The sequence below is a fragment of the Vombatus ursinus genome, unplaced genomic scaffold (assembly GCF_900497805.2).
Source record: "Vombatus ursinus unplaced genomic scaffold, bare-nosed wombat genome assembly UNPS02014770.1, whole genome shotgun sequence".
NCBI lineage: Eukaryota > Metazoa > Chordata > Mammalia > Diprotodontia > Vombatidae > Vombatus > Vombatus ursinus.
The window spans coordinates 40,285,733-40,298,422 of record NW_020954548.1 but is presented as its reverse complement, the minus strand read 5'-3'; the positions used below and the strand labels follow the sequence as shown (position 1 = coordinate 40,298,422).

At 49.1% G+C, this 12,690-nt stretch overlaps 2 protein-coding genes across 3 annotated transcripts in view; both read left to right on the top strand.

The window, feature by feature from the left end:
* The window catches only part of LOC114043905 (rho GDP-dissociation inhibitor 3-like), a 30,450-nt gene extending 27,133 nt beyond the window's left edge, over window positions 1-3,317 (top strand). For both annotated transcript variants that reach the window (XM_027863149.1, XM_027863150.1), the window contains exons 3-6: window positions 1,136-1,219; window positions 1,480-1,556; window positions 1,895-1,958; window positions 2,268-3,317. In XM_027863149.1, the coding sequence (XP_027718950.1) occupies window positions 1,136-1,219; window positions 1,480-1,556; window positions 1,895-1,958; window positions 2,268-2,467 (425 nt within the window). In that variant the 3' untranslated portion in view covers window positions 2,468-3,317. The remainder of the gene's footprint in view (window positions 1-1,135; window positions 1,220-1,479; window positions 1,557-1,894; window positions 1,959-2,267) is intronic.
* A 471-nt stretch (window positions 3,318-3,788) lies between these two features.
* Window positions 3,789-12,690, top strand: LOC114043909 (protein disulfide-isomerase A2-like). Its single transcript, XM_027863154.1, has 11 exons — window positions 3,789-4,029; window positions 5,720-5,926; window positions 8,053-8,186; window positions 8,445-8,582; window positions 8,742-8,858; window positions 9,504-9,629; window positions 9,732-9,926; window positions 10,339-10,459; window positions 10,663-10,844; window positions 11,577-11,678; window positions 12,557-12,690. The coding sequence occupies exons 1-11, from the start codon at window positions 3,789-3,791 to the stop codon at window positions 12,599-12,601; spliced, it is 1,608 nt and encodes a 535-aa protein (XP_027718955.1). The 3' UTR covers window positions 12,602-12,690.

Here is a 12,690-nt window from a genome sequence, read left to right as displayed (position 1 = left end):
CATGTGCATGCTGACTTAGAAAACCCTGTATTAACATTATCTGTGTTCTATTGTATTTGTATTTTTTTTGGTTAAATATTTCCCAATTGCATTTTAATACAGTCAAGGTCTGTAATGCTGCCAGGTTGAAGGGTTTGACCTCTGGTCTAGACCAAAAAATTTTCACAAAGAAAAGAAAATATATAAATTCTGAAATGATACATCTAAGGAATATAAACTCCAGTGAAATGTAAGTTCCTTGAGGGCAGGGACGGGTTCATTTTTATCTCTCCTCCCCACATTTGACATTTGACAAATACTTGTTGATTTGAATTTAAATGAATTGAAAGGAAGGCAATTAGACATGTGACTAACAGAAATCTACCTAGTCCCAAACTTCCCTTGATATCATATCTAGCTTAATTTCTCTAGGCCCAGCTGTCATGATCTGAAGTTCGGCCCATCTGACTGCTTCATGGTCCCTAGTGAGAACAGTAACCTCCCTTGAAAAGCCAGTTTTAGAATTCACCTACTTAGACTTACTGCATTTAAACAATTGTTCTATTTTTTCATTCCCAGAATCCTCTTGATGGCATGACTGGGGGTGGTGCTCTGCCCTTTATATTATGATGCTATCCCTTAGCTAATTAGGTAGTAGCTCCCTTCTGCTATCCAGGGAAAATTAAAAGTACTGCTTGTTCAGACAGGATTTTTCCTCACCTAAAAAATAAAAATCGAACCACTTGACTCCCCCTCCCTGCCCCCCATCCCAAGTTCACAACTGACACCCCTTCCTTTTTTGTTGGGCACAGTAGGAGACAAAATCCATGTCTTTCAGGGAGCTTCTGGTCTGGGCGACCAGAGACCCACAGAAAAAGATAACTCTAATACAGAACAGTGGAGGCTGAGGGGGTCCAGAAGATGGAGAGCAAATGGGGATTGGGAGGTTTCCTGGAATAGGGGGACCTCACCTGGGCCCTGAAGGATGTGGACAACCAGAGGAGGAGGGATAAGCATATTCTGAATTGGAGTAATAGTTCAGGAACAGCAAAAAGACTGGTGATAGGAAAGGGGTCATTAAGGGACTGCAGGCTATAATATTCTCCCCTCGCATATAACCTCTGTTCCCAACTACCCTGCTCTTTCTGTTCCTCAGATCCCAGCCTCCCCAATGTGCAGGTGACACGGCTGACGCTGGTATGTGAACAAGCCCCTGGACCCATCACCATGGACCTGACAGGTGATCTTTTCCTCCCATTTTGTGTTGGGTGTTATAAGGGAGAGAAATAGGAGTGAAAAAGACCCCTGAATTGCCTTCCAGGAAGCTTCCAATGAATCTAGGAAACAAATACCCCAGAGCACCCTCTGCCTCCTTATCCCGCCTCTAGTCCCTGGGCAGTGAGGTCCTCTCACCCCTATCACCATGGAAACCCCCATCCGTCCCCTAAGGCCCAGCAAAGGGCAGCCTGACTCCCAACCCTGTTTCTCTCACCTACACAGGGGACCTGGAATCTCTCAAGAATCAGGTGTTTGTGCTGAAGGAAGGTGTGGATTACAAAGTGAAGATTTCCTTTAAGGTAAGACCCGACTCAGATCCCCTGCCTCACTCCTGGATGTGGGTTGTAATGGGTGTTCCCCCTCGAACTCTGCCACAGTACCCCAGAAGCGATTGATCCTTTCTGAGTCCTTTCCCCTTAAGCCCAGCCTTGGGGGTCCTTGGTTTCCAGGCATGTTGCTAGTGTGGGGAGTGCCCAGATATCCACCCTCTTTGGTTTCAGACTTTCCAAGTGGCTTGGGCTGTACTCCTGTCTATTGTCCTAGGGGGAAATCTTAACTCTAGTCCATTTCCAGTCCCACACACATGGGGCAAAGACCCCTTTTCTTTGACTTAGACCACACTCTAACTTACCTGCAGGTCAACAAGGAGATTGTCTGTGGCTTGAAGTATCTGCATCACACCTACCGCAAAGGGCTACGAGGTGAGGCCGGCCTCAGGCACTGCAGTGGGGGCTGGAGGGGGTCTCAGGATTCTGGCATCCATTACTACCATCCTTGCTGTCCTTAGAATTTCGTGGGGGAGGAGCCCTCTACTGGACCCTAGAGGGAGAAAGGGGAGAAAGCATGGTCCCCAACCTCAGGATCCTGCCAGTCCAAGGAGAGAGCCCCTACCATTGGGGAGCACTTGTACTGAATGGGGGGGATGGTCCCTGCCTTCTGGGAGCCCCAAGTCTGAAGCGGGGAGGCAGGGCAGTCTCCATAGACAGCTCCTGACCTTATCTTACCCACAGTGGACAAGGCCGTGTACATGGTGGGGAGTTATGGGCCAAGGACAGAGGAGTACGAGTTTCTGACACCCATGGAGGAAGCCCCCAAGGGTCTGCTCGTTCGAGGCACCTACCACATCAAGTCCTTCTTCACGGATGATGACAAAACAGACCATCTGTCCTGGGAGTGGGACCTCAACATAAAGAAAGACTGGAAGGACTGACCCCCACTCCCCTATCTAACCCCTCTAATCCCTATCCCACCTGCACCTGCCTCAGCCTCCATTGGGGTCTAGGGTCACCCTGGGGCCAGGCTGGCAGGGACCTTGCTAGTGGGGCTGAGAGCCCATAATTGGAGCACTAGGTGCGGGTCCCCCTTCCTTTATCCCCCTCATTTCGGGGCCTTCCTCTGGCCTCCAGCAACACCCTTAGCCCGGGAAGGGGCTGCATCCAACTTCTTCCCCCTCCAGCTCCCACCCATGCCTAATCCCTTCCTTCTCCTTGGAGGTCTCCCTCCTGGGGACCCAGCACAATTCCCCTCCCCCAATAGGGATTCCAAAGCACCTGACCTGATCCTCTTCCTCTACTACATAACTCTCCTAGCCATCCAAGCTCAGTAGGAAGGGGCAGTTCCATAATTCTTTCCCTCAACCCCATCAAAAGACCCTTTTGTGTCTGTACCAGGTTATACAAACCCTGACTCTCATCATCCCCTTACCCTGGTCCTCCCCACTCAGGGTCCAACAGTCATCTTCCTGGAGGAGGCTTCCAGGGACAGGCAGGAATAGAGTGGGGTGGAACAGGTGGGGAGCATCTTCAGCCATCCCTCCCCACCTGCCAGGGGCTTGTGTCTGTAACCAAAGCTCATCAGAATTGCCTTGTGTCCCTTGCCCTACCCCATCACATTCCTGTGGTGGCCCCAGCGTGGCTGGGGCTGGGCTGCCTGAGAAGGAGGGGCTGTGCTCCTGCCTGTCCCCACCCCCCAGGCTGTGGGGTTCCTGTCCTTGCCCCCAGTTCCCTGCTGTCTGTGTTCTCAACTGTTCCCATTAAACTTCAGTGATTTCTGTCTCTTGACTCAGGTGTGTTTCTTTTCCCCACCCTGGACTCTGGGCCATCAGTACATAGCTCCCCAGCTGGAAAGGACCTTAGAGGTTGTCTCAGTGCCTCTCTGTATAGGAGAGGCGGGACTGGGGCCGAGAGACCCTGGATAGGTCCTAGAAGGAGGGAGTGTTCCTCCCCACTGCGCTAAGTCATCTTCCCTCTTTATTAAGGTCAGAGGCTATTTAGAACCTAGCTGACAAGGTACAGCTAGTAGAGATTGTTCCAAAGCTCTTGGCTGCCCCCCTGTCCAGCCCCACTTAATCCCAGAGCCTGGCCCCAGCTCCAACCAATTCCTCTATGGCCCTGCCTTATCTTTCCAGCCCGCACCTGGTACAGAGGCCCAGGAGCTGCCACGTGGCAGCAGGTCCTTGGTCTCCCCCTTTGTTATCTTCCCCCACCCCCCCTTCCCAGGGCACAGACACCAGCCGTCATTTGCTCCCAACAATGAGACTTCACTCATTCCTGCTGCTCCTTCTGCTTACTGCATGGGCCTGGGCCCTGGATGGGGAGGAGGGAGGGGAGGAGGAGGAGGAGGAGCAGGAGGAGGAGGAGGCCAAGGCTCCTGAAGAGACCACCCCAGGACCCCCCTCTGATGAACTTCTGGAAGAGGACAACATATTGGTCCTCACCCAACACAACTTTGATCGGGCTCTCCGAGAGCACCGCTACCTGCTGGTGGAGTTCTGTGAGTGCAGGGAATGGGGGGATGGCCGCCCCCAGGAGACCCCCCCCCCACCCCAACACACTCTGAGTTTGGGGGAGGGAATGAGGAGTTGAGGCTCAAGGAGAGAAGGCAGGTCCAAAGAGTCATTCGGCAGGCCTTGAGAAAGGTGGGGCTTTAGACTGAGAACAATTAGATTGAGGTCTTGTGCAGTAGTGCTGTGGGTTGGGGAGAGACATAGAGGGACTTCCTGCTCTGGTATGATTTGCACCAGACCTTTGTCTCATCCAACTAGGAGATGCTGGACATTCTAAGCCCTAAATTCAAGTCCCCAACCTGCAACTGAATTCCTGAGAAACCTTGAATAAGTCACACACCTCCCCCCTCCACTTCTAGACTTCTCTTTCCTCCTTGGAAAATGAGCCCCTTGGACTCTCTGACGTCTAAGGTGGCCTCCAGCTCAGACATTCATTCTATGGTTCTTTGACCTCTGTGACCCTTTCCAGCTCTTGCCCTGTCCCACTTCTGCTCTGGGGAACAGATGGGAGCAGAGGAGGCCAGAGTCCCTGGGCTCAGCTGTACCTTTTCACACTGCAGAGTTAACCATTAAAGTGCTGGAAAACAGCGCCACCTTTTGCCTCCTCTTCACTAGGCCCCACCCAACACAAAGGGACACCCTGTCCTTCCCCCCCAACCCAGTGAGTTTGGGCAGGGGTAGGAGAGTAAAGTCCAGCCTGGCCCCCTCACAGGGCTCCCTGGCTATTTCCTTTATATCCCTTTGTAGGTCAGGTTGGGAGACCCAGAAACCAAGAACAGAAAATTAATGGGGAAGCATTGAATCAATATAACAAAGAGATGTGAGCTTCCAGAGGCACATTCAGGCAGGAAGAGCCTCTGACATACAAATACACCCATGGACACACACACACAGATAGGCAGGGACACATACAGCATGAGCTGCATGGACACACATATACCTCTGCATGATCCGATGGCTGGCCTTGGTCTTCCAAGACACAGAAACCCAGCATCCTTCCAGCTCCTGGTGGGTCATCAAGAGATGCTTTCCACAGAAGGGGCCTGGCATAGGAGAGGGTGCCCAGGGAACACAACTGTGTTTGAGGAATCCCAGAGCACCTGGGATACTCCCCAGGAAGCTCTTGGGGAGCCATCAGGGACTGGAAGAGAAGGAAGGATCCATTCAGGTGAAGGTCCACCCTCTTCCTCAGATCCTTCATTGTGGAGGAGATGGACAAGGATCTTCAAAAGGCCCAGGGTTCAAAGCCTGAATCAGCTATTTTACTTGCCTGTGTGATCTAATACAAGTGACTACTCTCTCATTGGGTCTGTTGTTCTCATCTGTAAAATGCAGGCTTTGGACCAGAGTTTCACTGACATCCCTTCTGACTCTCCATCCTACTATCTGATGAGTCAGATGACAGTGAGACACTTCAGTTAAACTCGCAAAGGGTGGTCAGCCCCTGAGAATGAGAGGATACCAAGGCAGGCTCCCAAGAGAGGATTCTTGGCCAGGAATGGACAATTCAGGTGTTGACCTGCCTGGCAGCACTTGGTGGCTGGGCTGAATAACCCCGCTAAAAACAAAGGTGCCAAAGAAAGTTTCTGTGAGAGACAAGACAAAAATAGTGGATGAAGGAAGGCTGGAAAGTTGGAAGTGGGGCCTTACTCACTGAGCTCTCCACCCACTACCCAGATGCTCCCTGGTGTGGGCACTGCAGGTCTCTGGCCCCTGAGTATGCAAAGGCAGCATCCCTGTTGAAGAATGAATCCTCAGAGCTGAAGCTGGCCAAAGTGGATGGCCCTGCGGAAATGAAGCTGGTGGAAGAGTTTGGGGTGAATGGGTACCCTGCCCTCAAGTTCTTTCGAGATGGGGACAGATCCCAGCCTGTGGAGTTTACAGGTGGGGAAGGGGCCTAGGGTGGCAGGGTGGGACTTTTGTGGGGGCAAGAGAAGTTTCTCAAATGGGAATGTCAACAGGGAGCAGTGAACAATTTAATCAAGATCCGGGCGGCGTGGAGTAGTAGGAGGAGCCTGAGAGTCAGAAGGCCTGGTTTTACCTCTGGCTTCCTCACGAAATTGCATGGCCTTGGGCTGGTCACCTTCTGTCTTTTTTTCTTACCTATAAAATGAGGGGGTTGGTCTAGAATCTATCTGGGGGCTGTGAACCTGTTTTCAAAAATATTTTGATAACTGCATTTCAGTATAATTGGTTTCTTTGTAATCTCAAGTACTTTATTTTATACGTTTAAAAATATTATTTTGAGGGGCAGCCAGGTGACACAGTAGATAGAGCACCGGCACTGGAGTCAGGAGGACCTGAGTTCAAATCTGACCTCAAACACATACCACTAGCTATATGACCCTAGGCAAGTCACTTAACCCCAATTGCCTCACCCTTCCCCCCCAAAATAAAAAAAATATTATTTTGAGAAGGGGTCCAGGGGCTTCACCAGACTGCCCAAGGGGGCTATAACATGAAAAAGGTTAACAACTCCTAAACTAGACGACCTCTCAGGGCCCTTCTGAAGGTGCTAACATTCTAAGACTTGTCCCAAACCATCCTTTCAAAAAAGTCCATATGGGAGCCAGAAAAACCAGAAGTCCTGACTCATTCTGGCCCTGTTGATTCTTGCCTGGTAGCCTTGAACCATTCCCAGAAATGAGACCCAGGTGGCAGTGGGGGAGGAGGGAGAAGGGAGGGAACTCGGGGTTACTTCTCATTCTGCTGTCCCTGGCTTTATTCCAAGGGCCAAGGGGAAGCTGGGGCCCTGACCCCAAAGGGGAGGAGATAGGATCAAGTTTCCCTTGCTATTCCTGAAGATATGGCAGATGTGTAGACTGGAAAATAGCCTAATCAGGTGGATTTAGCACTGATTGAGTGTCTGCATCAAAAGCACTGATAGCTCTAGGTCAGTTTGAAAGGAGGTCTCTTGTGGAGTGCTCCTGAGATCTCTCTTTGGACCTATTTAATTTAATTAAATATTAATATTAAATGAAATATGTGGACCTATTTAATTTTTTAACCAACGATGTTGATAAAGGTATAGATGATAAAGACAAAAGGCATCAACGAAATATACACACAAAAATAAAGCTGTACATGGCATACTAACTAAATTTGCAGATGGTATAAAGCTGAGAGAGTTAGTTCTTGCTAGAACATTGGGTCAAATCTAAAAAAGATGAAATCTAATAAGGATAAATGTAGAATCTAATGCTTGGGTTCAAAAAATCAACTTCATGAGTGTAAGGTAAGGGAGAAGGGAAATTTGGGCAGATAAACGTTTATTTGAAAAATATCTGAGATTTTGGTGGACTGCAATCTCTATCTGAGACAACAGTGTAACATGGTGGCCAAAAAAGACAAGCTGAATGCAGTATTCGCTGGCATTCACAGAGGTACACCATCCAGCACTAAGGGGGTGATGGTGCCACTGTCCTCTGCCCTGGGCAGACTGCATCTGGAGAATTGTGTTTGGTCCTGGGCACATTTCAGGAAGGATACTGGAAACCTGGAGAAAGGCCAGAGGAAAATGATCAGGTTGGGGAAGGAAGTGTTCTGAGATTAAGTCATATGAGAGTCAGTTGCAGAAAAATGGGAATGTTTAGTCTGGAGAAGAAAAGACTACTTGCAAGGGATGGGGGGAAATGACACGATAAATATCTTCAATTATTTGGAGGAAGCTTACGTGGAAGAGGATATATGGGAGGGAATATGACAAGAGAAGAGGGAAGAGCTTATATGGAAGTCTGCAGGGCAGAAAGAGGAGAGTTGGGTGGAAATTGTAGAAAAACAAATTTAGGCTTGATGTTGGGAAGACTTTCCTAAGAATTAGAGCTACCCCAAAGTAGAATGGCCCATTTGGGGAAGTGGTGGGCTCCCCTCATTTGAGGTCTTCAAACAAATTTGGGAGGATGGCTTACCAGGTATGTTGGACTGGGCCTTCTAATTCGGGAATGGGTTGGATTAGATAGCCCTAAGGTCTCTTCTAACTCTGGGATTTGGCATTTGGGGTTGCATTGCAGGCCCACGGGAGGCGGAAGGCATTGTTCGTTGGCTAAAGCGACGCTTAGGTCCTGCTGCCACTCAACTGGAGACTGAGGCTGAAACCACACAACTCATTGATTCACAGGACATTGTTATCATTGGGTTCTTCAAGGTGAGCTTGGAGATTGAGTATGGGTCTCATAATCACCCCCTTCTCCATCCCCGGGGACTCAATTTTCTCATCTGTAAAATGAAGGCATTCCAACCAGATGATTTCCAAGGGCCCTACCAACTCTGATGTTGTATAATCTATGGTTCCTTCCAGTTCTGACATTCTATAGTCTGTGAACTATGGAAGAGCTGAGGTATATGGGAGGTGTTGGGAAGAGGGCCGTGTTGTCCCTGGATTCATGTCTAAGCATGGACACAGGACCTCCAGGATGAAGATACGGCTGGATTTTTGGCCACTGCAGAGGATGCTGTTGATCTGACCTTTGGCTTCACTGACCGACCAGAGCTCTTCCAGAAATATGGCCTGAGCCAGGACACGGTGGTCCTCTTCAAGAAGGTAAATAAGGAAAGGCAAGAGGAGAGGATGGGTTAGGGAGGGGACTTCAAATGCCAGTGGGAGATTGGAGGCTGAGACTCAGCCTCTGACCTCAGGCCACCCTGGTCCTGATTTCTCCCTTTCCCCTGTTCCTTTCTGGCCCTGGTGTGGCTGTTCCAGTTTGATGAGGGCCGTGCAGATTATCCAGTGGATGAGGAGCTAGGATTGGACCAAGCAGATCTCTCCCGTTTCCTTATCATACATAGCATGCACCTGGTCACAGAATTCAACAGTAAGGTAATGCTCCAGGCCGTGTCCCTAACTCCTCTGGTCATAAGAATTGAGGGGGACAGTGAGGGTCAGAAGTGATTTTTTTTTTTTTTTGGTGAGGTGATAGGAGTTAAGTGACTTACCCAGAGTCATACAACTAGTAAGTGTTAAGTGTCTGAGGCTGGATTTGAACTCAGGTCCTCCTGACTCCATGCCAGAGCTCTATTCACTAAGCCACTTAGCTGCCCCGAAGAAGTGATTTTGTCAACAGAATCCCTCACACCCAAACTAATTGGGTAAAAAAGGGGTATATCCATCCATCCATCCATTCTTTTGTTTATTAATTCAGCAAGCGTTTAGTAAGTATTTATTATATGCTTTGCATTGGGCTGGGAACTTGGCTACAAAGTCAAAGGAATCCTTGATCACAAGGAGCTTAAATTATATTGAGGGTTGGGAGGGAGGTCAGAAATAAAATGCACACAAGTAAGCATTGTGTGAGAGACACTTAAGGAGATATACTTGGGACATTTATTATAGGGTGAGGTGCTGTGGGTGAGGTAGAGATACAGAGGAGAGGAAACATTGGAGAGAGAGCAAGTGAAGGTGGCGTCAGGGAGGGATGTTGATGGGGACCCTTGGCTCCGGCTCATTCTTCCCTCTCTCCCAAAGACGTCCTCCAAGATCTTTAGGGCCAAGATCCTCAATCACCTTCTGCTCTTCATCAACCAGACACTTACCCCACACAAGGAGCTTCTGGCTGATTTCCAGGAGGCTGCCCGTCCTTTCAGGGGAGAAGTATGTTGGGGAGGAAGGGATGAGGGAGATGTGGGCTGACAGGGCTGGCCTTTCCCTGTTCCCACTGACTGATGGCCTGGCCTGGCCTGGTCTGTCCCCCAGGTCTTGTTTGTTGTGGTAGATGTGGCTGGAGAGAATGACCATGTGCTGCAGTACTTTGGCATGAATGCCACAGATGCCCCAGCTCTGCGCTTTATCAATATTGAGACCACCAAGAAGTATTTGCCAACCACCGGGGAGATCACGGCTGCCTCTGTCACCACCTTCTGCCAAGACATCCTTAGTGGCAAAGTCAAGGTCAGCCCCTCACAAATCTCCTCATCGCGTCAGGTTTTTCTTTGCTCCTCCTAGGGTTTGAGAAAAACGTGTAGGGGAGGGAACCCCGAGTACTCTGCTCTAGCTCTCAGCCTATTAGTGTACCTGTTTCACAAATGGGAGCATACCAGGTCCCCATCTCAAGTGTTATCATCAGGAAGGCTGGGTAGAAGTCAGAGTAGCCTTAATCCCAGGGCTACCAGCCCACAGCTTCTACCGGCCCAGATCCACCATACAAATCCCTGGGGAGTAAATACAGCAGTCCAGTAGATTCCCATTCCCCGTGACTCTGTTTCTGTCCTCAGGAGGGTAGAGACGGGGCCAGAGCCAATCCAGATACCTTTTCCCTTCCCCAGTACATACAGACAGTTGCTTTCCTGTCCCTTCCCAACAGCCCCATCTCCGGAGTCAGGAGATCCCAGCAGACTGGGACCAGAAACCTGTCAAGGTTCTTGTAGGGAAGAACTTTGAGCAAGTAGCCTTTGATGAGTCGAAGAACGTGTTTGTGAAGTTCTGTGAGTATCACTGAGGGACAGGTAAGCCGGTAGAGGGCGTCTTAGGGACCCCAGCAGCTTCAGACCTCAATAGTGTGCTTTCCCTCTAGGGCTCTGGGAGCCTGGTCGTAGGGTCCTCCATTGGGGGTAAGGGCATCAGACTTGTGGGGGGCAATGTCTTGGGTGGTAAGGACTCTCTACACGTGTCCACCTTCCTGCCTCAGATGCCCCATGGTGTACACACTGTAAGGAGATGGCCCAGACCTGGGAGGACCTAGCAGAGAAATACAAGGACCATGAGGACATCATCATTGCTGAACTTGACTCCACAGCTAATGAGCTGGAGGCCTTTACTGTCCGGGGCTTCCCCACCCTTAAATATTTCCCAGCTGGGCCAGGCCGTAAGGTGAGACTCTGGGGAGAGCCAGAGGTTGGCATACTGCTGGTTCCTGGTATACAATGGGTGCTTAATAAATGCTTAGTTGATTAAACTGGGGCTTGGGAGGCTAGAGTGAAACCAGCCTTTTCCTCCATCAACCGTCCCATCCTGCCCAGTGAGAAGAGTCCCGGTGAGCTCGAAAATCTAGCAGCTCCCTTTAGTAGCCTTCTCGACTCCCCTCACAAAAGGCCATGGTGGAAAGCACCTGAGACGTGGAGTCCGGAGAGCCGGGCTTGATGTAAGAACCTGGCAAGTCACTTCTGAGCATAGTTTTCCTCATCTGTAAAATGGCGCACATGGCATGTGAAAGCTGCACATATGCATATGCCTAACTCCACAGGTTGTGCTCCAATCCCTCCTCCCCCTCCCAACAACATCTGCCCCAGGAAAACACCTTTTGATCCTTAAAGTACTATATTATTAGGACTGGTTGAAAGTGGGTCCAGCTGCCTGTGTGCCTAGAGCCATAACTAGGGTTCTTTTACTTGGAGCACAGTCAAGCTGGGGTCTTGGGATGGTGGCAGAGGCAGAAAGGATAGACTTAACTGGTGGGCAAGTCCCTCAGAGAATCTGGTCTCTCCACACGATGTGTGGGAGAACGCAGGCTCTTCTGCTCTAAGTGGAGAGGCAGTGGTTTGCGGGATTACGCTCAGCTCGGGAGGTTTCCTCCTCATACCTCCAACTCATTCTCTCTGGCAGGTGATCGAGTATAAAAGTGCCAGGGACTTGGAGACCTTCTCCAAATTCTTAGACAATGGTGGTGTCCTGCCGGAGCCAGAGGAACCTGAGATCCCTGTCCCGGTGGGTGCTCCTTCCTAATATCCCCTTCCTTTTCCTCTTCTTTCCTCTCCCCAAGATGCCTGGGGTCTGCTCTCTTGGGGTCAGGGGACTCAGGCAAAGAACAATGACCTTAGTCATTTCCTCTATTTGGTTTCCTCAGTCTGTAAAATAAGAAGGTTGAACTAGATGATCTTTAACCTTAGACATTCTGTGCTCTGGAGGTGGGGTGACAGAAAAAGGATAAAACCCTTAGGAACAGGACCTTGGAGACTGTGCCCTAATGGAAAGAACACTGCATTTTGAGTCAGCATATTTGGGTATAAATCCCAGCTCTGCAATTTACTACCTATGTGACCTTGTCTCTTCCTTTCTTTGGGGCTGAATTTCCTCATCTATAGAACTGGGAAGGGAAGGATCAGATGATCTCTAAGGTCCCTTCCAGTCTCAGCTAAATTCCCACATTCTGCAAGGAGCCTTTCCCAGTCTTCCTTAATTTCAGTCTTCCCTTCAAGATTACCTCCAATATATATACCATACGTATCTTTATTTTTATACTATATATCTTTTTATTTTATTCTATATTTTTCTTTATACAAATTCTATATCTACCACATATATTTATGTGATATATATCTTATTTTATCCTACATTATATTCATATTATTTTTTATATATTCTACATCTATTTTATAGGTCGTCACACATATCTTCTTTGTACATAGTTGTCTGCATGTTGTTTCACTCATTAGACTGTGAGCTCCTGGACAGCTGGCATGGTTTTTTGCTGTTTGTTTTTTCGCCTATTTAATCACCAAAATTTAGCACAGTGCCTGACACATAGTAGGTGCTATTAAATTAATAAATGCTGGTTGACTGACTGACACTTTTTTTCTTACCAGGAGGCTGGAACCAATGACAGCAGAGAGCACAAAGACGAATTGTAGTTGGCTCTTTCCCTATCCTCAGCCACTCATCCCAGAGGTCCTGGAGAATTCAGAACTTTTAAATTAAATCACTTTGGCCCTTGACTTCA